The sequence below is a fragment of the Labeo rohita genome, unplaced genomic scaffold, assembly GCF_022985175.1.
Source record: "Labeo rohita strain BAU-BD-2019 unplaced genomic scaffold, IGBB_LRoh.1.0 scaffold_78, whole genome shotgun sequence".
Taxonomy (NCBI): Eukaryota; Metazoa; Chordata; class Actinopteri; order Cypriniformes; family Cyprinidae; genus Labeo; species Labeo rohita.
Window position 1 is genome coordinate 309,062 of NW_026129722.1, and position 26,986 is coordinate 336,047.

Sequence of the window (26,986 nt, forward strand, 5' to 3'; positions counted from 1 at the left end):
TCTTCGTAGCACGGATCGCGAATCATGTAATTCATATTACGATTTCGGAGCGATTTCGCAAATCTTTTTTCTGATTTTATTAATAAACAATAGAAAAAAATCAAACCAATGAGGCATTACAGTTATAAAAACAAAAGAAGTTTACGCAAATACAAATATCTTAAGAAAATTAACATGGTTTAGAATTTAAAATAGAAGACATAAATGAGATCGCTGAAGTCTTTGAAAAAAAAAAGTAGTGCTTAAAAAGTCCTAGAATTCTCTCAACATGCATTTTTTTCTTAATGGTTATGTGAATATTTAGGGAACATTTCATTTTACCATTTAGCAAACATGGTAACATTATTTAACATTCTAAAACAAGTAGTAACATTTAAAAGCTAAACTGTTTCGTGTTGACATTCTGAGAAAATTATATAAAAAAAAATCAGATCAGTGTTATTTAAATAAACTAAAACCATAAAAAGTGTTACCTGAAATAAAATAAATGTTAACTGTAAATGTTAATAAATGTTAATGTAAAAAAATAAAAAAAAAATATATATATATATTTTTTAATTTGCTGCCAAAAGCAACATTTCTCATTCTTTCATAAAGTGATGTACTAAAATGACTAAATCTAAAACTCAAATACAAATTAAAAAAAGAGGAAAGCAGAACATCTACTAAAAATAGCAAATACACAAAATCAGAATTTACTAAAACTTTAACTAAAATTAAAAAAAAAACTCAAAAATCTAATAGAATCTCAGAGAACTTTAAAAAATGTTGAACTATTAACGTTAGTGGAAAAACATTTGTTCATAAGTTTGAGAAGGTTCAAGCTTCAAAGTTCATCTTCAAAAAGATGATCAAATAAAATTAATTAATCTGCAAAACATCTCGTTCCTAGGAAAATCACTTAAAAATGTGAGAATTCATTATTTCTTTACCTTTAATGATGAGACTGAAGTTCTTGTGTTGAATCTCATTACTCCAGCATGAATACAGTCCTTCATCTTCCTCAGTCAGATTAGAAATCAGCAGAGAGAGATTTCCTGAACTTCTATTAAACATGTGAAATCGGCTCTGATAGAGTCGGTTCAGTTCAGTGGTCTGGATTATTTCTCTGTAGTTTGGTAATTTCCATCTGAACTGTGAATCTGGTTTATGACGGCTGCTACATTTAACAAAACAGGACAGAAACACAGATTCCCCTGAATATCTGCTGATCTCCACTGATCTTTCATTCTCTGATACAGAACAACCTGCAGACACAAAACAGAATCATATATCTGATTATATATATGTATATACTGTATCTGACATTACAAAAACAATAAAAATACATTTTGTTGGTACAACTGAATAAACTATACACTGCATCCACTTGAACTCACCAACAATTATCAAAACTTGATACGTTTTGAAATCTCAATAATGGTAGAATACATGATTAGGAGGAGAAGAATTGTTGAATGAAGTCATTAATTTTGTTTTCCTTGCACACAAAAAGTATTCTCACAGCTTCGCAAAATTGCGGTTGAACCACTGATGTCACATGGACTATTTTAACGATGTCATTACTGTGTTTTTGGGTCTGGGAACATTTTAAGTTGTGTTGCTGTCTGTGCAGGGTCAGAGAGCTCTTGGATTTCATCAAAAATATCTCAATTTGTGTTTTGAAGATGAACGAAGGTCTTACAGGTTTGGAATGACATTAGGTTGAGTGATTAATGACAGAATGTTCACAAACTTTTTGTATTACAAAATTTTCTGAAATGTTATATTTAAATATGTAAATAGAGCATTACATATTTACTAATTTACATTAATTTCTAGAACATAAATCTAAACATTTAATAAAGCCAGGGTTCAAAGTCATATTAGATTTTTTTTGATTTATTAAATTTTTTTACAGAAATGATTTGGACTTTTTATCACTCCATAAATCAGAAAATACTGCAAACAGACAGTCTTTATGTTTGGTTTGCATGTATTATTATGAAATCAAACATTCCTCACCTTCAATACTTAGATAAATACAGCTCATTCTGTCAGATTCTTTGCTTTTACAGCAGTATGTTTCTGTGTCGTCTACAGTCAGTCGAGTGATGGACAGTGAGAGATTGTGAATCTGAACTCTGTCTTTATATCGCTGACCCTTAATGGCGTCCACAGGAAACACTGAGTATTGAGGAGTGTGAGTCTGAGGATCTGAGATCCACCACTGGACGTCTGTATGCGGTGACTTTATATCCCTGCAGGGCAACAGCACAGACTCTCCTGCAGCACAGAAGATGTTTGATGACTGTACTTCACAGCCTACAAAAACACAGAAAACTGTGAATCCTAAATCAGAATACTTACTTGAGAAGCAAAATATCAAGTTATATATATATATATACATAAATTCTGCTGCCTTAATCAAATTACATCAACTCCTTTTAGTTTTACATCTTTAGATTAACAGGATTTTTGCAGGTTTGATGAAGGTACATTTAAAACTAAAAAAGTAAAAAAAGTAAAGAAAACTTAAGTCATAAATTGAAGGAAACAAAATGAGTTATATTAGCAACAGTCTGAAAAAACAATTTCCAAATGATCTCCATTCATTTTTAATTCATTTTACACAAAGAGCAGATTCACTAGAATAAGGAAACTTTCTGAAAACACAGCAAAAAGTGCTGTTTTTGATCAGTATTTTTGTTTCGATTCTTAAAGCAAGACACATTTATAGTACATGAGGAGTAAAATAAATTACATCAAATAAGAAGTCTTGTTTTCTGTGAAACTGTTTAAAATGAAGTGAATTTATGATTAAAACAATAACAAATATCTGCTGATGGAGTCTTTATTTTGTACAAAATAAAAGCATTTAGTTTTCCTGATTAAACATTAAAGCACATTAGTGTGAGGAACAGTGCACATTTTCATATTTTTTATCTCAATATTGTGAAAATTATTCATTAAAAATTTTTTTTTCACTCAAAAAATGAGGTTTTACGATTAATCAGATGCAAATAGAGACATGAAACCAGTCCTAAATGAAAGAAAACAAGTTGACAAAAAGATTGAATCCAATATTTGGTGATAATATAGCACAATGACAGATTTATGAGCAGTTGTTTGGAGTCCGGTCATTTTTGACTGGGAACACCACAAGTGTGACTAGGTGAAATAAAACCCACAAAAAATGACGAAAAAAAAAAAAATAAATAAAAAATAGAGAAGTACTTATACCCTGTGTGAACAAAGTCAGCAAGTTTGAGTCCAATGTGATAACGTTAACTAATATTTTTGGTCAATTTGACCGAACACAACCAGAGGGTTAAACAAACTCACTCCATTTAGTTTCATTTCTCAAAAAACAAGACAGAGTAATGAAGATATTTATTCTTTGCAGTGCATGTAACATTAATGTATGGAAACTTTCAGTTCTGATTTAAGACCTTTTAAGACATTAATTTGTAGGAGGGCAGATTTAGACTTTTAAGATGTTTTTAAGACCCACAGAAACCCAAATGAAACATTTACTGATGTTTCAAAACAAACTTTTCATATGAACAACATTAACAGATGAATAGTGACAAGACGCTGATTATAAGCTGATATTTGGCCGTTTTCTGATTATCTGCCATCAGTTTCTGTTCATTTTTGGCTCATGAGCAATAGTCACATTTCAGTTGTCTCAATAATCTACTTACACACATAAATATAACATGAATTGTTAATGTCTCTGATTGCTACTCTACATTCTAGCAGTGAATCGATAGAAATCTTGACAAAATAACAGCAGAAGTGACGCAGAAACAGAAACAGCTACCAGAATTAGAATGTGTTTCATGTAAATCAGCGACATAAATGTGTGAATTCACTCATTCTGTTGTTCAGTCGTACCTGTTGTGAACTGAAGTCCAGAGCAGAGCAGAAAAACACACAAACACATCACGTCTGAAGCCATGACTCTCCGCACGTCTCTGTCCGTCTTCTCTTCCTCTCTGTTCACTCGTTTTATGGGCATAAAAAGAGAAGTGTTATAGATATTTCTCTTTCTTACCACACCCTGAGAAGTTCTGCCTCTCTGTTCCAAATGCTGACTTCACTTGTTGGGATGGTTGTTGTTGTAGCACGAACCAGAGTATGTGAGCGGAGCGGAGTGGGAGCGGTGTGATTTTTAACAGAGTGAGGAGCGGAAATTTTAAAAGTCAGAGCAGGGGCGTTTCTAGGATTTTAAAACATCTGGGGCTGGTGCCAAAACATCAGGGGCTAGTGGTGTTGGGTGGGAGCTCACATCATGCTCACATAAGATTTTGTTAGACACAAGTGGTTGAACCTGGATCCTTCTAGGTGGGTCCGGGGGCATTAAACCGGGGGTTAAAGACCTTGTCCCACTATTAACAGTAGTAAATAGTAATCACTGCAAATAACAAACATATCAAAGTATTATAACAAAATTATAACATTATAAAAATATGTTAGACAAATAAAATAATACATTTGAAAATGTATTTATAACTGTAACAAATATATAGTTGCATGCAAAAAGAGGGCCCTATTTTTTTTTCCCCCCAAATTCCATTTTATCTTATTTTTTTCAAATTCTGTTTTCTGTTTTTATTTTTATGGTCTTTGTTTGGTTAAATGGTTTGAATGGTTAAATTTAATTTTATTAATCAAAATGTAATTAATCATGTGTAGTTAATTAAAACCATGAATCTCATACAATTTACCGTCAATTTATCAAAAGTTAAGAAAAATTACATGTTTAGGACCCCATGAAATGTTTTATTTTTTCTCACTTTATCACTCACTTTATTGTTACCAAATATAGCATGTCTGTTTATTTGAATGCATAAAAACAACTTTTATTTATTTTTACAAAAGCCTTATGGAATTCTGTGTGTGTATTTTTCTGGTTATCAAATGAAGGTATAAAATATTGATTTAATTGATCTTTTAATGAAAATTATATTTTATTTTTGGCAAATAAAGGGGATTTACTATTAAAATGTAAAACATGGAAGAACTATTGTGTGAAATTTTTGTATAAATTTTTATTAATTACTAGTAGTAGTAGTAGTAGTAGTAGTAGTAGGCATGTACATTATACTGAATTATTAATAAAGTTAAACCGAACTTTTACTTTGACGGGTTGCCATGAATATCTTTAAATTTCTGTGTATACATTTCACGCTTGTTTTACTCAAATGAAACAGTCAAGTGCTCATGAAGTGACTCTCAGAGCAGTTCTGGAGATGTTGTTAATGTATTTATGTCCTCATTTAGTGAAATTGCAGATGCTGAAATCACTGCGCGCGTCAGTATTACATATGTAGGAAACAAAACCGCACATCCGCGCCGTTCATTCATAAAAAGACACACAGAACATGCAGGATTCATATTTAAATAGTCTTTTGCGGCATAATATTTACAGATACTAGTTCATATCGTGACTTGATTTAAGTTTAATGACCAACTTTTGATTCATTCATTCAAACTTTGACAAATTCCATGGAAATCATAGGGCCATACAAAAAAAAAAAAAAAAAAAAAAAAAAAACATTCGGGGCTGGAGTAAAAACTTTCGGGGCTCGAGCCCCGAATGATTAGCCCTAGCGACGCCCCTGGCTTAATTGGACTCAACTAGTCTGGCGAAATCATGGAAAACGTGGAAAGAAGAGTTCACACTGTATAAGGATCTCACTTTGGCGGATGCCGGCGAAAACGTGAAACTGAAAGTTTTCAGCTATCTCATTGGGGAGACGGGAAGAGAGCTTTGCGAGACCCTAATCCCTTCCTAGTCACCGGATCGGACTGTAGACCGATTGATAAGTGCTTTGGATGATCATTTTAGTCCAAAAGTGAACGAGACAGTTGAAAGGTACCGTTTTTTTTTTGTCAGGAATCAGTTTTCCGATGAGAACATTGACAAATATGTAACGGACTTAAGAATGCTCGCCAGTACATGCAATTTCGGCCAGATCAAAGACTCTCTGATCCGCGATAGAATTGTTTGCGGCATAACCAGCTCTGTTTTGAGAGAGAGACTTCTAAGAGAGCAGGATTTGACGTTGGAAAAATGTGTGCAATCTGTAGAGCAACAGAGTTGTCAAGAGAAAATAACAGAACAATTGAAGGGCGAGTGGCAGAGGAGGTGCTTGCAGTAAAACATGCAATGCCAAAAGATGATGGTAAGAGCACAGTAAACTGCAAGTTTTGTGGAAAAGTACATGAAAGAAATAAAAAGAAATGTCCTGCATATGGGAAAAAGTGCAAAAACTGTGGAAAAGACAATCATTTTGCTGCAATGTGCAAAACTAAAAAGTAGAAAGAAAGGACAGTGCATACCGTCACAGAGTCAGATGAGGAAAGTTACGAAGACATCTTGTGTGTAACAGTTGAAACAGTGATCACTGTGACGGAGCATTCGCCCTCGAAACTTTGCTGCCATGCTCCTAGGAAAAGAACAGGTGAAGTTTCAGTTAGATTGTGGAGCTAGCTGTAATATAATTCCTGTCAACCTGCTAAACCCAGCCACACAAATTGAAAAGACAGAGAAAGTGCTGGTGATGTACAATAAAAGCACACTACAGCCACTGGGGAAATGTAAAGTCAAACTGCAAAACCCTAGAAACAAGAAATTGTACAGAGTAGAATTCATGGTTGTTGATGAGGGGTCTGCAGTGCCACTACTGGGTAGCAGGGCAGTACAAGCCATGAACCTGGTGAAAGTTAAGTATGAAAACATCATCATCGTTTGGAACGTGCGTATAGGATGGAAGCAGACCCAAAAGTAACTCCAGTGAAACTTCCAAAGAGAAGAGTTCCCGTCGCAATGATGGCACCACTAAAAGCAGAGCTGAGTGATCTTCAACAAAGAGGGATCATCACACCAGTAGACTGTAGCACAGAGTGGATCAGCAGTCTTGTAATTGTCAGGAAGCCATCAGGAAATCTTAGAATATGCATAGACCCAAGACCACTCAACAGGGCTCTGAAAAGATGTCATTTCCCATTGCCGACAATAGACGACATTCTGCCGGATCCATCTAGAGCAAAAGTCTTCACTTTGTGTGATGTCAAGCCACGCCAAATCGTGCTCATAATCGCAGATGAATCGCATTCGATTATGAGCACGATTTGGCGTAGCTTGTCAGTGATTTACGGCTCTGTGTATTAATTGCCGCTCCAGCTGAATGCACATGATGGAGCTTTACTACTAATCAAAGTACCGGCTTCATTGACTAAGCGCGCCTCACAATATCGTGCGATTAATCGTGCAGCCCTAGTGCCAGTTGCTTATGGAAGCAGGGCATTGACTCCAACAGAAAGGGGTTATGCCCAAATAGAAAAGGAACGCTTAGCCATTGTCTTCGGGATGGAAAAATTCCATCAGTATACGTATGGGCGAAAAGTCACTGTTCATTCCAACCATAAGCCACTAGAAAATATAATAAGGAAACCCCTGCTGAATACCCCAAAACGGCTGCAAAGAATGTTACTTAGACTGCAGAGACATGACATCGAGGTCACGTACATCCCGGGGGAAGGACATGTTGCTTGCTGACACACTGAGCCGCTCGTACTTACCTGAACATGCGTCAGAGGACTCAGTAGAAATGGAGATTGAGAGCATAAACATGGTCCATCACATACATATAGCAGAAGAAAGATTCAAGGCCATCAGAGAGGAAACAAGTAGAGACAGGAAACTGCAGTCACTGATTAAAGTAATCCATGAAGGTTGGCCAATGAACAAGAAAGACTTACCGAGTGACGTTGCACATTACTACTCCTTCCAGGAATAACTGAGTACGCAAAGTGGAGTTGTCTTCAGAGGAGAGAGAGTAGTAATCCCTGACAAACTCAGAGGTGACATTGTTCAGTGCATTCACTTCTCACATTTGGGGATAGAGGGATGCCTAAGAAGGGCAAGAGAATGTGTTTATTGGCTGGGCATGAATGATCAGATAAAGACTTTTGTAGAAAAGTGTGACATCTGCAGGTCTATGGACGTAAAACAGCCGAAGGAGACTCTGTGGTCGCATGAATTACCCAGCAACCCATGGTCTAAGGTAGGAACCGACATATTCACTTTAGACAATAGAAGCTACCTAATCACCGTCGACTACCTCTCTAATTTTTGGGAGCTGGACTATTTACCTGACACAAAATCAACCACTGTCATCCATAAACTGAAAGCCCATTTTGCGAGACACGGCATCCCCGATGTTGTTGTTTCAGATAACGGCCCACAATACATATCAGAAGATTTCAAAAGGTTTAGTAGACAGTGAGAATTCAAACATAAGACATTGTCACCTGGATACCCACAGAGCAACGGGATGGCGGAATCAGCAGTAAAGACTGCAGAGAGACTGCTGAAAAAGGCTGATGGGACGGATCCTTACCTCGCCATGCTTGATCAGAGAAACACACCATCACAAGGGATCAAAGCAAGCCCAGCGCAGAGGTTGTTCAGTAGGAGAACCAGAACTCTGATGCCCATGCACGACAACCTGTTACAACCAAAGGTAGTTCACACACAACAGGGACAGATTGAAAACAGAAAACGGCAAGCTGCATACTACAACAGACATGCAAAGGATCTAGGCACTCTACAACAGGGAGACAGAGTCCGTGTCCAGCCAGGGGAGCATAACAAAACTTTGACAAAAGCGACAGTTGTGAAACCCGTGGACCACAGATCTTATGATGTCCAGCTTGACTCAGGGAACATTCTGAGGAGAAACCGGCGACACCTCAGAAAAGACAGAGTCACAACTGCAGAAAACACAAAGCCGGCAGATGGAAATAGGGACCCAATGATTGGCTCAAACCCAATCAAAGATACTCCTGTTGTTGCTGTTACAAAGTCTGGAAGAAAAGTGATTAGACCCCACTACCTTAAAGACTATATTCAGTAATCCACGAAAATATACCTCCATTCTCCTTTGGGAAATCTAGGAAAAGGGTTTAGTTCTATATTTGTTCACCTGCAGTTAGGGTGCAGGTCTGAGTTCCAATTGAAAAAAAAAAAAAAACTTTATTTTGTAATGAGTTTATTAAAAACATTACAGATACAGACTTTCTGAAATTACAAATAATGCTAAGACAATAAGAACTTGTGGAATGTTTAGTTGAATGTTGAATGTATACATGCTGTCTTGCATTGCATTTCTAAGTGATCAAATTATTATTAATGTGTTAAGTTATTTTGGAAAAAAAAAAAAAAAAAAAGGATGTTGGGATGGTTGTTGTTGTAGCAGGAACTGAATTCTAAGTGACACAGGTTGTTTACCGTTGTGCAAGCCGGATAGTACGAGCCGGATTTGTTGTGTTCAATAAAAGTAATTCATGCAACTGTAACAGCGTTAACCGTCCATTCTATTAATAGTATAGAATAGAATGAAACATTACTGACATATAACATTAACATGAAACTGTTGTTTTAGCAGCATTTGACAAAACAATTAATCTTGTGTAATTATTTGTTAAGTAGGTTTTTACATCCCATTCTCTGAAACTCTGTCTATTCTGCTCCTCTAGACACATTCATCCAACTAAAAAATGAGAGAAAACTGGACTTTATTATATGTTTCATAAAACAATCATCATTCATTCAACTCTCATCATCACATCATTGACGCATAATAAAATATGAGGAAAATAAGACATTGGCAAAATTCATCCTGCTCTGGTCGAGGCTGCTTTAAATGTTAATGAGCTCTGCTCGCCCCGCCCCTCTCTTCTCTCTGTGGAGTGACGAGCCTGTTTACTTTAGCCACATTTAGCTGCTAAACTTGCTAACTAGCACGTTATAAGGAAAGGTGATCACAAAGATTCATAAAAAAAAACCCTTATACTCACTTCTGCTGTAAGTGAAGCTGGATCACGAATGATTCACGTGAACATAGACGGATATGTGTAGATCGGGAGGCGCATTCCATTCACAAACGTAATCCACTGCATCTTCAGCGGCTCAGATGTCGGGAGTAAATGACGACCACTATGTTCATTATTACATCCAGCAACACAACACCTCAGTCGCTCAATCAGAGATATTCTTGTCTAACTTACATCCCTGCTCCGGCATCAAAACAATGGAGGTTACTGGACTGTTACAGCTGATTTAAGGGTCCGAGGTCAGAAGCTAATGTCAATCAATTATCGTGGGAGCGGCCTCACACTGACAGGCATCTGAGAATGGCTTAATTTGAAAAAGGGGATATTATTTTTACAGATTAATTAAAAACCACTGCATGGATTTTTATCATTATAGTGTAGATTTGTACATACACTGCCAACACACATTAATGTTCAAACAACATGTAAAAGTGAACTTCGCATCCGAGGACCCCTTTAACAAATTTGACAATTACTCTTTACTTAGAGGACATGTTAGGGTTCTTTAGAGATATAATATTCCAGCAAGTTTACTTGATCAGTTACCAAAGAAGAATGTTAAAATACAATTTTATTATCAAAGTGATAAAATGTTGTGTTGCAAAAATGAGTACACCCTCCTGAAAGTTACTAAATAAAACTAAATCATTTCTGGTGTGACTTTGTCAAACTTTGATCAACAGGTTAGTATGTTGAACCAAAACTGTTAAAGATAACTAATTTCTTGACAATTAAAAGTGTTAAATAGTCCACTGAATCATACTCAGACTTAATGCTGACAACAATGGAAACACTTGAGAGTGAACTGTCAAGAGATTTATTTCTTACCATAAAAGAGGACAATGGTACAAGAGGAAAACCAATATTTTTGTTCTAAGTGCGAAAATATAACAAAAGTAACACAGAAATTCAAAAACAATGACCTTGTGCAAAGTCCCCTGAAATAATCAGGTCTTGACTTTAAGCTTTCATTCAGTGAAAACAGAAAATGTCTCAGAGCTGGCAAAAGCTATAAAAAAAGAGGGACACTTTATCTGACAGAATAAGACTTGACTTGAAGTGACTTGAATCCACACTAGAATTACCTACTGTACACTGTAACGAATTGCTGTAAAAATTACAGCAATATTTTACAGTAGTGGGCTGTTTTTCTTATAATACAGCATACTGCTGTAAACAGCAATGCACTCTGGGGTCACGTGGTGGTTTGACGCAACCTACAGCATAATGCTGTAAATGTCAAATCTACAGAGGCGGAATTTTCTTCAACGGTCGATTCGGGAGCGGCAAGAAGAACCATTCACAACTGTGGTAAGTGACTTATTTCAGTTTTTTTTTTTCATTTTTCATGTTTGGTAACTGCAGTAGTGTATTAAGGTGTTTAAGCAGCGCGGTTGCAGGAGGATTTCACACATTCCCCGGCCTCATAGCGGCTATAGGTGGAAAGTCTCTGTGTTACTACGTTAAGAATTACACGCTTCACTGACAACAGTTTTGATTCACAGGAACGTTGTGTTGTTCAGCACAGTTTGTCGTGATTATTTTATGATGTAAATCAAATTTGCACAGGCAGACATCTGTTAACACGGGCACCGAAACGAAACACGTGGCGTCACTAAAGGCTCGCGACTCACGGTCATCCCACTCACGGAGGATCAGTGTATGTCATGTAAACTCTGAACGGTTGTTAAAGTGGTGAATGTAAGCAGCGAGATGTGCGAGTACCTTTGATAACTTCCTAATTCGCTTATTGTTTGATTGCAATACTTTTTGCTAACTTTGTTTTAAAGAATGAGATAATCCAGCCCATCTTTTTGTCCGGCCTTTTCGCAGCATATATTCACTCTGGAGTAACCTCACCAGGAGGAGACGATGGATTGTCTGTTTCCTGACTGTTTTAGGTATTTAAGAGGAACAAAGAAGCTGAAAGGAAAAGTGTCATCTAAAACCACAGGGGTAATGGCTCAGAAAAAGCCGGTTGAAGTGAACACAGGTTGCCACTCTTTTTTGCAAAGTGAAGGATTTTCAGCGGAATTTCTAAAAATAGTAAGAAATACACCACACCAAGATCCCCTTTTTCCTTTTATTATATTCTTTTATTATCTACAATTCCATTCAAAAGTTTGGGATTAGTTAGATTTTTTTTTAATTTTCTTATGAAATAAGCAGTAGTGGAAATGGCCAAAATTCACTGGGGGAATCTTTAGCTGGGGGGTGGGGGGTTGTAATAATGGTAATTTTAGATGTCCTTTCGTTGTATTTATTATAAAACCCTTTATAATGACAGAAATGACAGAAAAGAACCTTCTAATTATAAAGCAATATTTTTTCAAAGCTTACTTTATAAAATGTGTGTCATCTTTTGTGACCATGAAAAATTAGATTTATTTATTATTATTAATTTTTTTTCCCAAAATTTGAATTAAACAAAAAATAATAATTTAAATAATATGATACAATCAGAAAGAATAAGTTACCAGTCAAATTAAATCAGCAACAACAGTTTACCTTTGCATGGCACAGAAGAGCACAAATGTGGCATTAAGAAATATTTACAGATTTTTTGACAAGATTCAGAGAAGTTTTGAATATAGAAATATTAAACGATTTAAATGACTCACTTTATATTTATATATTTTTATATATTTATATTCAGTCGATTCAAAAAGGCAGATTCATTAATAAACGAAACAGCTGTGGCTGTGTTTGGAACTATTTTTGTTGACAAAATATAGCACAATCAGACAACTGTGTTTGGAGTCACTTAATATTAACTTTTGTATAAAATTAAAAATAAATAAATAAATAAATAAATAAATAAAATAAAACGGTTGTATAAATTTCAGAGATTCACGTGTGTGGATTGTTTCCCATTGACTGAACACACATACAGTCCTCCGTCAGTCTCCGTCAGGTTTGAGATCCGTAAGGAGAGATGATGAGGAGAATCTCTGATCATCTGGAATCGGTCCGTTGATCTTGTAAGTGTCTGAAACCAGCGTCTCGTTTACAGCTGCTCGCTTCCATTCAAAGCATTCTGGTTTGGTTTTGGGATCTTCACAGGAACATGGAAGAACCACTGATTCTCCTAAATATGAGATCTTGGTGTTGTCGTGTTCAGTTAATACACAGCCTGCAGAACGACAAAGAGACTCAAGATAAGAGACAAACACTGACACAATAATAACTGTGTATCTGTAAGTGCCTTGGTCTTCTTCAGTCAGATTGGAGATCAACAGAGACAGATTTGATGGAGTCGTCTTGTGAAACGTGTGAACTCTGTCTTTATATCGTGGAGTTTCATTGGACACTTCAGTGCCACTGGACTCTACATGGGTCCATCTGAAGTCCTCAGGTTTGGTGTTTGGGTCTTCACATGAGCAGGACAGAAGCACAGAATCACCTGTGTACTTCGTTTTCGGTTCCTGTTTGGTCTCTGATAGTGTGCATCCTGTAGGAACAGACAGTGTGAAGACTTTGTGTTATAGATACTTTTCTTTGTGTCTGTCTGAAGAACTGAATTCATATTGAACAGGGTTATTATAATTATACTAAAACTAAATCCATTAAAAAAATATTACTTAAGATAAAAACTAAAATAAAATATAAAAAATGAAATTTATTTAATTGCAGCTAGTTTTCAAGGCAACGTTTCTCATTTTTACTTAGTTGAATTTAATATATTACAAAAATACAAAAAAAAAAAAAAAAAAAAAAAAAAGGCAAAACCACACAACAAAATTACTAAAACATTATCTAAAATGAAAAGCCAAAAAATATAAACCAATTTAAAATATCTCAATTATACTAAAATAACACTGCTATTAAAAAATTTCGGTAACACTTTAAAATGGGCAACACTTATTCACTATTAACTATGACTTTTCCCTCAATAAATTCCTAATTTGCAACCTATTAATAGTCAGTAAGGTAGTTGTTAAGTTTAGGTATTGGGTAGGATTAGAGATCTAGAATAAGGCATTAATATGTGCTTAATTAGTGCTAATAAATGGCTAATATTCTCATATTCATGTTAATAAGCAAGTTAAGAAAACCTTACAATAAAGTGTTACCAGAATTTCTTTACCTTTAATGATGAGACTGAAGTTCTTGTGTTGAATCTCATTACTCCAGCATGAATACAGTCCTTCATCTTCCTCAGTCAGATTAGAAATCAGCAGAGAGAGATTTCCTGAACTTCTATCAAACATGTGAAATCGGCCCTGATAGAGTCGGTTCAGTTCAGTGGTCTGGATTATTTCTCTGTAGTTTGGTAATTTCCATCTGAACTGTGAATCTGGTTTATGACGGCTGCTACATTTAACAAAACAGGACAGAAACACAGATTCCCCTGAATATCTGCTGATCTCCACTGATCTTTCATTCTCTGATAGAGAACAACCTGCAGACACAAAACAGAATCACAAATCATTACAACGTCAATATACATTACAACACAATAAAAATACTTTGTTGTTCAAGTGAATAAACTATACACTGCATCCACTTGAACTCACCAACAGTTATCAAAACTTGATACGTTTTGAAATCTCAATAATGGCAGAATACATGATTTGGAGGAGAAGAATTGTTGAATAAAGTCATTATTTTTGTTTTCCTTGCATACAAAAAGTTTTCTCACAGCTTCGCAAAATTGCGGTTGAACCACTGATGTCACATGGACTATTTTAACGATGTCATTACTGTGTTTTTGGGTCTGGGAACATTTTAACTTGTGTTGCTGTCTGTGCAGGGTCAGAGAGCTCTTGGATTTCATCAAAAATATCTCAATTTGTGTTTTGAAGATGAACGAAGGTCTTACAGGTTTGGAATGACATTAGGTTGAGTGATTAATGACAGAATGTTCACAAACTTTTTGTATTACAAAATTTTCCGAAATGTTATATTTAAATATGTAAATAGAGCATTACATATTTACTAATTTACATTCATTTTTAGAACATAAATCTGAACATTTAATAAAGCCAGGGTTCAAAGTCATATTAGATTTTTTTGATTTATTAAATTTTTTTTTACAGAAATAATTTGGACTTTTTATCACTCCATAAATCAGAAAATACTGCAAACAGACAGTCTTTATGTTTGGTTTGCATGTATTATTATGAAATCAAACATTCCTCACCTTCAATATTTAGATCAATACAGCTCATTCTGTCAGATTCTTTGCTTTTACAGCAGTATGTTTCTGCGTCGTCTAGAGTCAGTCGAGTGATGGACAGTGAGAGATTGTGAATCTGAACTCTGTCTTTATATCGCTGACCCTTAATGGCGTCCACAGGAAACACTGAGTATTGAGGAGTGAGAGTCTGAGGATCTGAGATCCACCACTGGACGTCTGTATGCTGTGACTTTATATCCCTGCAGGACAACAGCACAGACTCTCCTGGAGCACATGTGATGTATGGTAACTTTACATCACAGCCTACAAAAACACAGAAAACTGTGAATCCTAAATCAGAATACTTACTTGAGAAGCAAAATATCAAGTTATGATATATGTATATACATAAATTCTGCTGCCTTAATCAAATTACATCAACTCCTTTTAGTTTTACATCTTCAGATTAACAGGATTTTTGCAGGTTTGATGAAGGTAAATTTAAAACTAAAAAAGTAAAAAATTAAAGAAAACTTAAGTCATAAATTGAAGGAAACAAAATGAGTTATATTAGCAACAGTCTGAAAAAACAATTTCCAATTGATCTCCATTCATTTTTAATTCATTTTACACAAAGAGCAGATTCACTAGAATAAGGAAACTTTCTGAAAACGCAGCAAAAAGTGCTGTTTTTGATCAGTATTTTTGTTTCGATTCTTAAAGCAAGACACATTTATAGTACATGATGTGACGGCCCCGTCATTGAGCCTGTGAGATGTGATTGGCGGTTCTATTTGCGCCAATTTGCAGATTGAATACACCTGCTGCCGCGCTCCGAGTGCTCCCTTAAAAGAGCGATAGTTGGGGCAAACGGGGGGTGTGGGTTTGGACTTTGGGTTATTTTTGGCACTTTTTACACTGCACCATCAGTATATTACAATGTTGCATCCAGGCACCTTGCGCTACACACTGACTCTGACGTGCTCAGGAATATTATTATGTTTCGTTGTTTCTTTTCTTTTTTCTTTTTAGTGAATTATGCTTAAATTGAATAAAGCCTTTTCCAACTCAGCCTTATGTTTCCGTGCGTCCCTCCCTTGTTGCTTCCCTTTGAGCCACGGGTTGTAACAAATTGGGGGCTCGTCCGCGTTTAACTTAGTATAAGAAAAATTCAATTTTGATTAATTGGTTTTAGGGATGCATGTGAATTAGTTTGAATCAGACCCAAGTTTGTTTAATCGTCGTGTTAAATCACCAATTGGTAAGTACATCTGTGCAATATTGTCTTTTGAACGTGAGTTTCCCTGTTAGGATTAGCGGCATGTTTCCTTTGAAACGCGTCGTGCTTGTTTTTTTTTTGTGTAGTGTTGCGGTGAACGTGGGTAGTAGTATTTATCTCAGGGGCACATCCGTGGTGTTGAAAGCGTCGCTGGGTGAACCGGTTGCGTTTTTCACCCAACGGGCTATAGTGCATAAATACCCCCCCACAAGTAATCGCATGAAGACTAGGGTTGAAGTAGTTAGAATATTGGATAGGTAGTTAGAGGGATCTCTCGTTATTTGATTGCACGGTATAAATTTAAATTGTTTTTTTGGTGAATTTTCATGGACGATTTTGATTCGTTTATTACTTCACCTTCTCATGAAATTTTAGAAAGATGTTCTAAGGAACAATTGTTAAAAATAGCGGAATATTATAAAATAGGGATTAAGGATAAAAGATTTGGTAGAGAAAACGTGAAAATTATTTTGAGAACTGAGTTGATTGGAAAAGGCTTGTTAAAGTCCAATATGGAGGAGTCAATACCAGGTGCATCTAATTTACAAACGAATTTGTCTTTTGAACAGCAGAAAGAGTTACTACTTTTGCAGATGGAGCATGAAAAGTTAAAGCAGCGCTCTGAGGGTAATAAGTTGGAACTGGAAAAAGCAAAACTTGAGGTGGAAACCCTCAAATTGAAACTGGTAAAGGAGGGTAGGCTGTCTAGCTCTGGTGAGGAACAAGGTATGTCCCTTTCGCTTACTTCAAACTTAAAACTAGTTCCGAAGTTTAACGAAGAAGACCCTGACACTTTTTTTTTCTTGTTCGAACGTATGACAAAAATGATGAACTGGTCAAATGATGATTGCGTAGCTTTGCTTCAGTGTGTTTTAACAGGGAAAGCACAAGTAGTTTTCTCTTTAATGTCGATTGATGATTGTAGAGATTATGATAAAGTCAAATCTGTAATCTTAAAGGCTTATGAATGCGTACCAGAAGCTTACAGACAGCGTTTTCGTTTGCAGAGAAAAGATGACATCCAAACACATTTAGAATTTGTCAGAGATTTGAGGAGGAACTTTAATCGTTGGTGCACAGCATTGGACATTAAGACTTTTGAAGATCTAAGCCACTTGATGGTTTTAGAACAATTTAAAAACTCACTTCCGAGTCGTGTTGCTATATATATCAATGAGCACAATGTTGAAACTCCTGAGGAAGCGGCAATGTTAGCTGACGATTTTGTGCTGACGCATAAATCCGCTTTTGTTGATGTACATGTTCGTGATGTTCAGTCTGCTTCATTTGTAAAAACTCCATTTAAAAATGAGCGGGTGTTCACAGGGAAATTTGATCCGAGTAAGGTATGCAATTACTGTCGGGAGAAGGGGCATTGGAAATTGGACTGTCCAGTACTTAAGAATAAAGATAAACGAACCGTGTCATGTGCACCTGTTAATTCCATTGTTTCAGTATCGTCAGCTCGGTCTGAAGAAGGGACAAATCCGACATTCGGGGGTGAATTTTCGTCTTTTTACTCGCCTTTTATTTCAGAAGGTTAGAATCTGTTCTTCCTTTTTCTCCGCAGTCACATACTGGTGAGAGCGTGTTAGTTAAGGGTATAGGACTGAATGTTTTGTCTGTGCCTCTTCATAAAGTGAAACTTCAGTCGGAGCTGATTCAAGGTGATGTGGTAGTAGGCGTACGGCCAGCGTTACCAATTGTAGCTGTCACAGAAAACGTTGTATTTTCTTTTAATTATTTCAGTCATTTATTTTGTAAAAAGGTATTTAGTACACAAATGGTGTACAATTTATTGTCAGTGTTTATTTGAAAATTGTATTTGAGTATTATGAAACTGGGTTAATAGTGACACCTACAGGTGAAATGTGCAACGTTAGTTGAATTTGTCACATGATCTAGCTGGACACATTAGTATCAGATTCACAAGAAGTGTACACACGCTGAGAGCTGCATGATTATTTGTTGTAGGAAAATACAGGAAATACATACATTAATGTCTCCTGGATTTCTGATTAGAAGGCGCACACGGTATGTTGTTTATTCTTTAGATTTCATCTGTTAATTTATAATAACGCACTATGTGTATTGATGTTGGTTCAGAAACAGGAACACACTCATATATCTGAATGTTATTTATTTGTTTCAGTTTTTCACGGTGTCATAACGTAAAGATGTTAATGATATCCAAAGGGTGTCACGATGTTCAAGTGGTGTCGAAGTATCAAGATGGCGATGACGCCGATGCTTGCTCTTTGCAAGAAGATAATAAACGTTAAGACATCAGTTGAAGCGTGATTCTTTTAATCAGAAGAAAACCTTCAGGAGCCGTTACACCAATTGAAGGAGTTCATATCATTTCGGGAAACGAACTGGTAGGTGGGCGTGTTTGGGCTGACAGTTCATTGTTCCCGATAGTTATTGCAAATAAGAATGAAATCGAACACCGTCAAGATGCCGCCTGTGTAGCAACTCGCGCTATGAAGCAGCGAGAGGATGAAATTATTTCTCAAAAGGAAATTCAGTCAAATAAAGTCTGCACTGATTTGTTTATTCCTGATTTGTCTGCACTGTCTTTTCCTATGTCAGCAGAGGAACTTGGAAGTGAGCAGCGCGGCGATTCCTCTTTGGATGTACTGTTCCAGAGTGCTGTTACTCCAGCAGAAGTGGGTAGCCTTGCTCGTGGTTATGTGGTCAGTGATGGAGTGTTGCTCCAGGAAATGGATTCCTCACAAAGGTGATTTTGTTGGAGATCCTGTTTTCCAGGTGGTGGTTCCTGTTAATTTTCGACATACAGTGATTGAAGTTGCACATGATCAAGCTGGTCATCAAGGTGTGCGAAAAACTTATGATCGCTTGTTGCGATATTTTTTTTGGCCGCGTCTAAAGCGGGATGTTTCTGCTTATATTATAAGAGCTGTAAGACCTGCCAGCTTACAAGTAAGCCAAATCAAGCGCTGAAACCTGTACCATTGAAACCAATTCCAGTTGACTGTAAACCATTTGAACATCTTATTGTCGATTGTGTGGGACCACTTCCTCGTTCTAAGTCGGGGAGTAACTATTTGTTTACTGTGATGTGTTTAAACACACGGTTTACAGCAGCCTATCCATTACGGAATATTACTTCACGTTCCATTGTCAAAGCACTAACTCAATTTATATCTATCTTTGGCATTCCAAAAATCATCCAAAGTGACCAAGGTTCAAATCTGACTTCCCATCTTTTTCAGCAAATTTTAAAACAACTGCGCATTAGACATAAGCAATCTACTGCAAACCATGCGCAAAGCCAAGGTGCATTGGAGAGATCATCAATCCTTAAAATCGCTTCTTCGAGCATATTGTGTACAACTAGACAGAGACTGGGAAGAGGGTTTACCTTGGATGATGTTAGCTGCTCGAGAAGTTGTACAGGATAGTACGGGGTTTAGCCCTAATGATTTAGTCTTTGGACATAAAGTTCGTGGATTGTTGTCTGTTTTCCAAGATATTGGCAAAGCTGAGGAATCTCCAAAGAACTTGACATCTTACGTTTTGGGGTTTAAGAACCGACTGATTCAAGCAAGAGAACTTGCTAAAGTAAATCTTCAGAAATGTCAACAAAACATGAAGCGATTATATGATCGAACCGTCGAACATCGAGTCTTTGACTCAGGAGATCAAGTTATGGTACTTCGGCCAATAGTATCTTCTCCTTTTGAGGCTAAATTTGAGGGTCCGTTTGTTGTGAAACGTAAATTAAGTGACGAGAACTACGAAGTTATAACTTCTTCTCGAAGGAAGTCAGTTAAACTGTACCATGTAAATTTGTTAAAACCTTATTATGAAAACAAAAGTAAGTCTGTGTCAAATCAGATGCCTGCCAATTCTGTGTTGTCATCTGCATCTGTGGGTGAGGTGAAGGTGAGTTTAGTGGGGGAGGAAGAGGAGACCATTTCACCTGGTGACTGTGTGTTTCGTGGTCGTTTTAAAAATTCTGAATCTTTGCGGAACTTGGAATCTCTTCTCGGTTATTTGTCTTATGAAAAATGTCAGGAGTTGTGCCGGTTGTTGCGTAGCTTTCCTGAGCTGTTCGGCGATGCGCCTTCGCGTACTGACTGAGTGCAGCATGATATCGATGTGGGGGACGCAAAGCCTATTAAACAACGTTTTTACCGCGTTGCACCTGAAAAACGGGAAATAATGGAGAGGGAGATTCAGTATATGCTAGATCATGATATTGCCGTACCCTCATCCTCTGAGTGGGCTTCCCCCGTGTTTATTAGTGGGAAAGTCTGATGGTACGGTTAGATTCTGTACAGATTTTCGCAAAGTTAATAGTTTAACTAGACCAGATTGTTTCCCTCTGCCCCGCATTGAAGATTGCGTCGATCAGGTTGGGTCTGCTAAGTTCGTCAGCAAGTTGGACAATTAAGTGTTTGTTTAAGGTGTATTTATATATTTTTTTTTTTTTAGAACTTACAAAGCGGGTTAGTAGAAGTATCTGGGGTAATCGCAAAATGAAACCGGAAGGCCCGAGATGGGTGTGCAGTGCTGTCAAATCTGGGTAAATAAAGAAAGAAAGAAAGAAAGAAAGAAAGAAAAAGTTTAAGACATTCAAATGTTACAGTACAAATGTTTTTGTCAAACTGTCAATAAAGAAGTCATTGACTTTATTTTAAAAATTTTGAAAACAATTAACGTAGCAACATACATTTTAGGGGTTGTAGGGTGTGAAGTGTCCTCTTAAATCTGAAAAAAAAAGTGGTTACAGGTGTACTGTGTCAGGGTTCTCCCCTGACAGTCTTGTCTGTGTTGTCTTTGTTTCATGTTTCTATGTTTGTGTTGTGTCTGAGCACGTGGCTTTGTCTTTGTTGTTGTTTGCCATGTGCTCCCCCCTGTCCTGCCTCCTTGTTACCTTTTGTCACGCCCCTTTGTGTAGCTCTTGTTTGTCTGAGTGTTGTCACCTGGTCCTTGTGTTCCTCTCTCGTTTGTCTGAGTGTTCTCACCTGTTCCTCATGTTCTCTGCACCTTTATATTGTTCTCCCTTTCCCTCTTGTTTTGCCAGTTCATTGTTCTACTTTGCTGTGCTAGAATCTACGTTTGCTAGCTTTTCTTCCTGTTTGTGATACTGATAATTCCTTGTCTAGTTGTTCACTAAATACTGCCTTTTGTCTGTCTTTAGTCCAGTCCAGTCCAGTCCAGTCCAGTCCAGTCCAGTCCTGTCTTGTCCTGCAGGCCGAGCTCCTGGTTTGCTTCCTCATCTGCAACGCAGCCAGACCTGTGCAGTGCCTGTGTGAAGGCGTGTGTGGAGCGGTTATATCCTGTGTTCCTGTTGGGGGACCATTGCTAACATCTAGCCTCCAGCTGCGCTACCTTCTCTAGCCCTTAGCCATCCTGGGTTGGACCCAGCGGCCACTCTTGCTCGGCCTGTTGCCCCTGTCTCTCGTCATCGCCTATTGTTTGGACCGTGCACTGCTCCCCTCCTCACTTGTCCTGTCAATCATTCTGTTAATAAACTGTCACAACTCATTCTGCTTTTGAGTCCTCCTTCAGATATCATGACATACTGCATATGCAAGACTCTTATATATATATATATATTTTTTTTTTTAAATGAAATTTTAAATAGTGTAGCACAGTGATTACTGACTAAAAAAAAAAAAAAACTGCTGTGTATTAGCTTGAAATATCTCACCTCCAATGTACTGAGGCCTGTGCTGATGAGACTGCTGTTCAGAGAAGGCAGTTGCCACAAACACTTGTCCTAAATATGACAAATAAAAGTAAGTTTCACTAGTGTTGTGGCTTCTAGATTACAGACACATTCATTCCTTGATAGTTGCATGTTTTAGAAGGGTTACATTAAGAAAGAAAGTATCCACATTTCTATTTGAGGCCACAGTCATAAAATCAATTCAAAAGCAGCATTTCCTCTGTATTACTGTAGAAATAACAATTACTATGAGACAAAGAGCTCATTTAATTTAAACCACAAAGGTTTAATCATGCAATGGCAATAATTGTGACGTATTAAAACATATATGATGATAAAATTGTACATTGAAAAATTAACTTAAAATCAATATGGGTTTGCTGCATCAACTCTGGGCAAAACAGAAAAATAACTACAAAGTTTTACATTTGTGACAGTAAAAAAGCATCTAGTGTAAACAGAATCACTTATTTTTTGTCTACTTTACATGCAGCCCATGCACAAAATAGGGCTAAGTCAGTTAAAATTAGCAGCAGACACAAAGACACATTTACACACAATTATTGTTTTGATAACTTACCTTAGTGTCTTTGTCCAGAGGTAAAAATGCAAGCAGTCTCTGCTTCTTTTCCCAGTTTCAGCAAATTCTTCGCCAATTAGCTGGAGCCAACCGATGTCAGCACAAATTCAAAACATTGCTTGTTGCGCATGCTCTAACTGTCCTCATTTCTTCTTCTGTGGTTTTGTTGCACATTAGCAACACATTAGCGCACTGCTGCCTCTCACTGGTGTATTCATGTCATTGGTTTTGTTATGACTACTTGAATATTTTAAGTAAGCCTTACTCAAAGCATCAAGTAAACTGTTTTATTCACCTTGAAATTAGCTGTAACTTGATAAAACCTAGTAAGTGGAGCAACTAAGTAAAGATAACTAATTATATACAAGTAAGGTACACTATTGGATTTTACAGTGTGAGAACGGCTCGATTTGAAAAAGGGGATATTATTTTTACAGATTAATTAAAAACCACTGCATGGATTTTTATCATTATAGGGTAGATTTGTACATACACTGACAACACACATTAATGTTCAAACAACATGAAAAAGTGAACTTAGCATCCAATGACCCCTTTAAAGCGGTGAACGTAGGCAGCAAGATGTGCGAGTACCTTTGATAACTTCCTAATTCGCTTATTGTTTGATTGCAATACTTTTTGCTAACTTTGTTTTAAAGAATGAGATAATCCAGCCCATCTTTTTGTCTGGCCTTTTCGCAGCATATATTCACTCTGGAGTAACCTCACCAGGAGGAGACAGATGGATTGTCTGTTTCCTGACTGTTTTAGGTATTTAAGAGGAACAAAGAAGCTGAAAGGAAAAGTGTCATCTAAAACCACAGGGGTAATGGCACAGAAGAAACCGGTTGAAGTGAACACAAGTAGCCACTCTTTTTTGCAAAGTGAAGGATTTTCAGCGGATTTCTACAAATTGTAAGAAATACACCACACCAAGATCCCCTTTTCCTTTTATTATATTCTTTTATTATCTACAATACCATTCAAAACGGATTTTTTTTTACAGTGTGCATTTTAATTAATGAAGCTCTCTACACTGCATATTGAATTTATTATTTACATCTTCTCTGGACGCTATTGTGCAGCGTAATAGCGTTTTTTTTTTGTCTACTGCGCTAAACCTTTATGTGAAATCACTTTAATTTCTAAATAAACCTAACCGGTTGGAACTGAAACGCTGTTCCCTCTCGAAATTCACTCCCCACACTCCGTCCCCCTGCATATTTAAATTGCATTTTTTAAATGAACATAACCGATCGTTTCTTCCTCGGCTGGGATCGTTTACAACCGCATTTGTGATCGTTTGTAGCTGCATTTAAGCTGCATTTTGTAAGTTCAAAATTGGGGCACCATATCAGTCCATTATATGGAGAAAAATCCTGAAATGTTTCCCTCAAAAAACATAATTTCTGAAGAAAGAAAGACATCTTGGATCTTGGATGACAAGGGGGTGAGTACATTATATGTGTATCTTTGTTTTGGAAATGGACTTCTCCTTTAAAGTTCTGAAGGACATATTAAATAATAGAATATTATACATTTGCTGAATTAAATGTAGGGTGTACTCATTTCTGCAACACTTAATTTAAACATAATTGGCTAGTTTACTTATTTTACAGAACATATTGGCATATAATTTATAGTTTTTATTAAGTACATGTTAAATATATTTCAATTTTGCCATCTGTCCTTGAATTATATTATTGATCATTAAGAAAATAATGGTGTACTCATTTATGCTGTGCACTGTACAAAAACAATGTATGTATGTAGACACAGGAAAAGATTGAGAGAAAGAGAAAATAAAACGTGTGTGTTAAAAATGTGTTTTATCTTTCTGCAGATGGCGCCTCTTCAGTGTTCATCTGTTGAGATTTTTGGTCTGTAAGATTGACTGTAGACTACAGATGTGTACGTATCATCCTGCTGAGATCACAAACATACACACGTTACACAATTCTACTCTCTCACTCATAATCTGGTTATAAATATGCTGAATGTTAGTCATGAAAAGTGCAACTGTGAATAGTTCACCTCATCGTCTAAGCTCTGGATCAGTTGGCTTCCTTTCCTTTCTGTCCTTGCTGTAAAATAAGAACGACTTCAGATGTTCATTCTACTCCGTAAAGAAAACAACAACTGAAAAAAAAAAATTTTTCAACTTAAAATAAATGTTCGTGCTGCCTTAAAATTTTAAGTTTAGTCAACGTGAAATGTTAAGTTGTACTACATAAAAAAACATGGATATTTGAGTTGAGTAAACTTAAAATTTGAAGGCAGCATGAACACATTGACACGATGACAACGTTTTTAAGTTGTTTTTTTTACAGTGTAGTTTTACTTTTTCTAAACAGCCATCACTGATGGTTCCCACAGTCCACACTGTGTTTGTTCGTACCTCTTGTACATTTCCAGTAGACGCATCCAGCCGTTGCGAACACTAGCAGCATCACCAGACAGATCAGATAAATTGGTTTGCTGACATCTCCAAAATCTGAAAACACACACAGATAAAAGTCACAGCTGATCACTAAATGGAAAACGAATACTGAGGGTTTTTCCTAATAAAGAGAGTCTCATGATTTTCAGGTTTCGACCTGCACACTGATAATGTTTCTGAACACACAGATCTGAGGTGTTTGTACCTGTAACAGTGAGATTCACGTGTGTGGATTGTTTCCCATTGACTGAACACACATACAGTCCTCCGTCAGTCTCCATCAGGTTTGAGATCCGTAAGGAGAGATGATGAGGAGAATCTCTGATCATCTGGAATCGGTCGTTGATCTTGTAAGTGTCTGAAACCAGCGTCTCGTTTACAGCTGCTCGCTTCCATTCAAAGCGTTCTGGTTTGGTTTTGGGATCTTCACAGGAACATGGAAGAACCACTGATTCTCCTAAATATGAGATCTTGGTGTTGTTGTGTTCAGTTAATACACAGCCTGCAGAACGACAAAGAGACTCAAGATAAGAGACAAACACTGACACAATAATGCTGCTCATTTAGTGAGCAAACAGTTAGTAAAGTTCATTTAACCACAACAGTTTCACCTTTAACGATGAGTTTGGTGTCAGTAGATTTTTTGTTGTTAACTGTGCATCTGTAAGTGCCCTGGTCTTCTTCAGTCAGATTGGAGATCAACACAGACAGATTTGATGGAGTCGTCTTGTGAAACGTGTGAACTCTGTCTTTATATCGTGGAGTTTCATTGGACACTTCAGTGCCACTGGACTCTACACGGGTCCATCTGAAGTCCTCAGGTTTGGTGTTTGGGTCTTCACATGAGCAGGACAGAAGCACAGAATCACCCGTGTACTTCGTTTTCGGTTCCTGTTTGGTCTCTGATAGTGTGCATCCTGTAGGAACTGACAGCGTGAAGACTTTGTGTTATAGATACTTTTCTTTGTGTCTGTCTGAAGAACTGAATTCATATTGAACAGGGTTATTATAATTATACTAAAACTAAATCCATTAAAAAAATATTACTTAAGATAAAAACTAACTAAAATAAAATATAAAAAATGAAATGTATTTAATTGCAGCTAGTTTTCAAGGCAACGTTTCTCATTTTTACTTAGTTGAATTTAAAAAAAAAAAAAAAAAAAAAAAGGCAAAACCACACAACAAAATTACTAAAACATTATTTAAAATGAAAATCCAAAAAATATAAACCAATTTAAAATATCTCAATTATACTAAAATAACACTGCTATTACAGAATTTCGGTAACACTTTAGAATAGGGAACATTTATTCACTATTAACTGCGACTTTTCCCTCAATAAATTCCTAATTTGCTACTTAGTAATAGTCAGTAAGGTAGTTGTTAAGTTTAGGTATTGGGTAGGATTAGAGATGTAGAATAAGGCATTAATATGTGTTTAATTAGTACTAATGAATGGCTAATATTCTCATATTCATGTTAATAAGCAAGTTAAGAAACCAAAAAAATAAAGTGTTACCAGAATTTCTTTACCTTTAATGATGAGACTGAAGTTCTTGTGTTGAATCTCATTACTCCAGCATGAATACAGTCCTTCATCTTCCTCAGTCAGATTAGAAATCAGCAGAGAGAGATTTCCTGAACTTCTATCAAACATGTGAAATCGGCCCTGATAGAGTCGGTTCAGTTCAGTGGTCTGGATTATTTCTCTGTAGTTTGGTAATTTCCATCTGAACTGTGAATCTGGTTTATAAAGGCTGCTACATTTAACAAAACAGGACAGAAACACAGATTCCCCTGAATATCTGCTGATCTCCACTGATCTTTCATTCTCTGATACAGAACAACCTGCAGACACAAAACAGAATCACAGATCATTACAACGTCAATATACATTACAACACAATAAAAATACTTTGTTGTTCAAGTGAATAAACTATACGCTGCATCCACTTGAACTCACCAACAGTTATCAA

General features: G+C 36.6%; 2 protein-coding genes across 8 annotated transcripts in view; both read right to left on the minus strand.

Moving 5' to 3' along the window:
• Positions 1 to 826: 826 nt before the first annotated feature.
• LOC127161940 (uncharacterized) lies at positions 827 to 4,440 on the minus strand. Its single transcript, XM_051104713.1, has 4 exons — positions 3,880 to 4,440; positions 2,005 to 2,304; positions 933 to 1,247; positions 827 to 837 (listed from the first exon to the last, which is right to left on the minus strand). The coding sequence occupies exons 1-4, from the start codon at positions 4,001 to 4,003 to the stop codon at positions 827 to 829; spliced, it is 750 nt and encodes a 249-aa protein (XP_050960670.1). The 5' UTR covers positions 4,004 to 4,440.
• Positions 4,441 to 12,715: 8,275 nt separating this feature from the next.
• LOC127161927 (carcinoembryonic antigen-related cell adhesion molecule 5) overlaps positions 12,716 to 26,986 on the minus strand; it is a 32,547-nt gene continuing 18,276 nt past the window's right edge. For 3 of the 7 annotated variants that reach the window (XM_051104687.1, XM_051104685.1, XM_051104691.1), the window contains exons 3-8: positions 26,544 to 26,858; positions 25,619 to 25,924; positions 25,213 to 25,509; positions 24,966 to 25,061; positions 24,602 to 24,651; positions 24,083 to 24,493 (exon numbers count right to left, since the gene is read on the minus strand). In XM_051104687.1, the coding sequence (XP_050960644.1) occupies positions 24,422 to 24,493; positions 24,602 to 24,651; positions 24,966 to 25,061; positions 25,213 to 25,509; positions 25,619 to 25,924; positions 26,544 to 26,858 (1,136 nt within the window). In that variant the 3' untranslated portion in view covers positions 24,083 to 24,421. Of the gene's footprint in view, positions 12,803 to 24,082; positions 24,494 to 24,601; positions 24,652 to 24,965; positions 25,062 to 25,212; positions 25,510 to 25,618; positions 25,925 to 26,543; positions 26,859 to 26,986 lie in introns of those variants that run through there. The other 4 variants (XM_051104686.1, XM_051104690.1, XM_051104689.1 and 1 more) reach the window with 4 other exon arrangements.

Excerpts from the sequence above, each read along its gene's own strand:
- LOC127161940 (XM_051104713.1), bottom strand. The coding sequence starts at position 4,003 with ATGCCCATAAAACGAGTGAACAGAGAGGAAGAGAAGACGGACAGAGAC. Across the intron at positions 2,305-3,879 it reads TGGACTTCAGTTCACAACAG|GCTGTGAAGTACAGTCATCA; the intron begins GTACGACTGAAC and ends GTGTTTTTGTAG. Across the intron at positions 1,248-2,004 it reads TATTTATCTAAGTATTGAAG|GTTGTTCTGTATCAGAGAAT; the intron begins GTGAGGAATGTT and ends TTGTGTCTGCAG.